Here is a 1,541-nt window from a genome sequence, read left to right on the forward strand (position 1 = left end):
TTTTTAAATAAAGTATTATTAATTTAAAAAAAATATAAATAATAAATAATTTATTTTTTTAAATCAAAATACTTAAACGTATTTAAAATTTAATAAAAAAATTATGTAAAAGATTTTTTATTTAAATAAGTCAAAACCAATAATAATTGTGTCTGAAGGTATTTAAGTATCCAAAAATTTTTTGATTGCGTCAAAAAAAGTCTCAATTATGCGTCTTATCCAAAATTTCCGAGACACCTATACGGCTATACACAGCTTGTAGTGTCCTTGTTCGATAGTTAATTACGTAATTAGGCATATTAAGAAACGTTACTACCCATAAGGCCATAACTCTGTCGCGGTTAAGCCGCCGCCGTCCATTCATTTATTTATTTAATATTAAAAGTGAGATTTGAATTTATAATTTTAAAATAAATATAAAAAGACTATACCATTTAAATTATAGTTTATTGTTAGCCACCGCCGCCGTTCATTGCTTTTCTATCCTTGTTTATTATTATTGTTGTGTTTGATGATGGAAATTTTGACCATTTGCGACTCCCAATTTCGCCTTGTACCATTAAGGTAGGAAGTCAATATCGAAATGCTTCCTCACCAACCCAAACTTCCATTCCCATTTAGTGGGCCAAAATACCCTCGGAATCAGACCTCACATCCTCAAAGTCCAGTTTTATAACCAAGCATCTCAGGTTGCCTTTTGTGTTCTTACGGAAAAAGAGATAACAATAGAACAGAAAGAAAGAAAGATAATAGCTTTTATTTTTGTCCAGTTATTGTTTCATGGAGGATAAGGCTTCATCATCATCATCATCATCATCATCATCATCATCATCGGAAAAATCCAAAACTGCAGTTTTGGACGTTCCCCTTCATTTATTTGGGTTTGAATTTGAAGATATAACACCCCAAAGAATTTCCGGCCGTTTCATTGTTACCGAGAAATGCTGCCAGGTCAATAACAATAACCCACCTGCAATTTCTTTCTTCTTTTTCTTTTTTTTTTCTTTTTTCATTTACGAAGAATAAAATGAATTTAATTTTATGGAATCGAATTTGAATATGAGGCCAGCCATTTAAGGTGCTTCATGGAGGGGTATCAGCACTGATAGCAGAGTCACTAGCAAGCATGGGAGCACACATAGCTTCTGGTTTTCAAAGGGTAGCTGGAATTCAACTTAGCATCAACCATGTCAAACGAGCAGAACTTGGTGAATTGGTCCACGCCCAAGCTACCCCTTTGAATCTTGGCAAAACCATTCAGGTGCTTTACCCGTTTCACTTTTTTCTTCTTTGATGCTGACTCTTCAATCTTCGTGTTATGTTTTATCATGTATGTTTTTGTATTAAATCAAATAATATAACATTGAATAGTCAAAACTCTTCCAAAAAGTACGTCATTGGCTAAAAATCATGTAGTACTCATTTAGTTCTGACTTCAGAGGCTTGATTTGATTACAGGGTGTCTGCACTAAAACTTGATCCTTATCCTTCCTTGGTCTTGTGCATGTGTTAGAAAAAAAACAACGGATACGCCCACCATA

General features: G+C 33.5%; 1 protein-coding gene across 1 annotated transcript in view; it reads left to right on the forward strand.

Moving 5' to 3' along the window:
- The window catches only part of LOC107630573 (1,4-dihydroxy-2-naphthoyl-CoA thioesterase 1), a 1,861-nt gene continuing 823 nt past the window's right edge, over positions 504-1,541 (forward strand). The window contains exons 1-2 of the mRNA XM_016333763.2: positions 504-951; positions 1,070-1,261. Coding sequence (XP_016189249.1) covers positions 781-951; positions 1,070-1,261 — 363 coding nt within the window. The 5' untranslated portion in view covers positions 504-780. The remainder of the gene's footprint in view (positions 952-1,069; positions 1,262-1,541) is intronic.

This window comes from Arachis ipaensis, chromosome B03 (genome assembly GCF_000816755.2).
Source record: "Arachis ipaensis cultivar K30076 chromosome B03, Araip1.1, whole genome shotgun sequence".
NCBI lineage: Eukaryota > Viridiplantae > Streptophyta > Magnoliopsida > Fabales > Fabaceae > Arachis > Arachis ipaensis.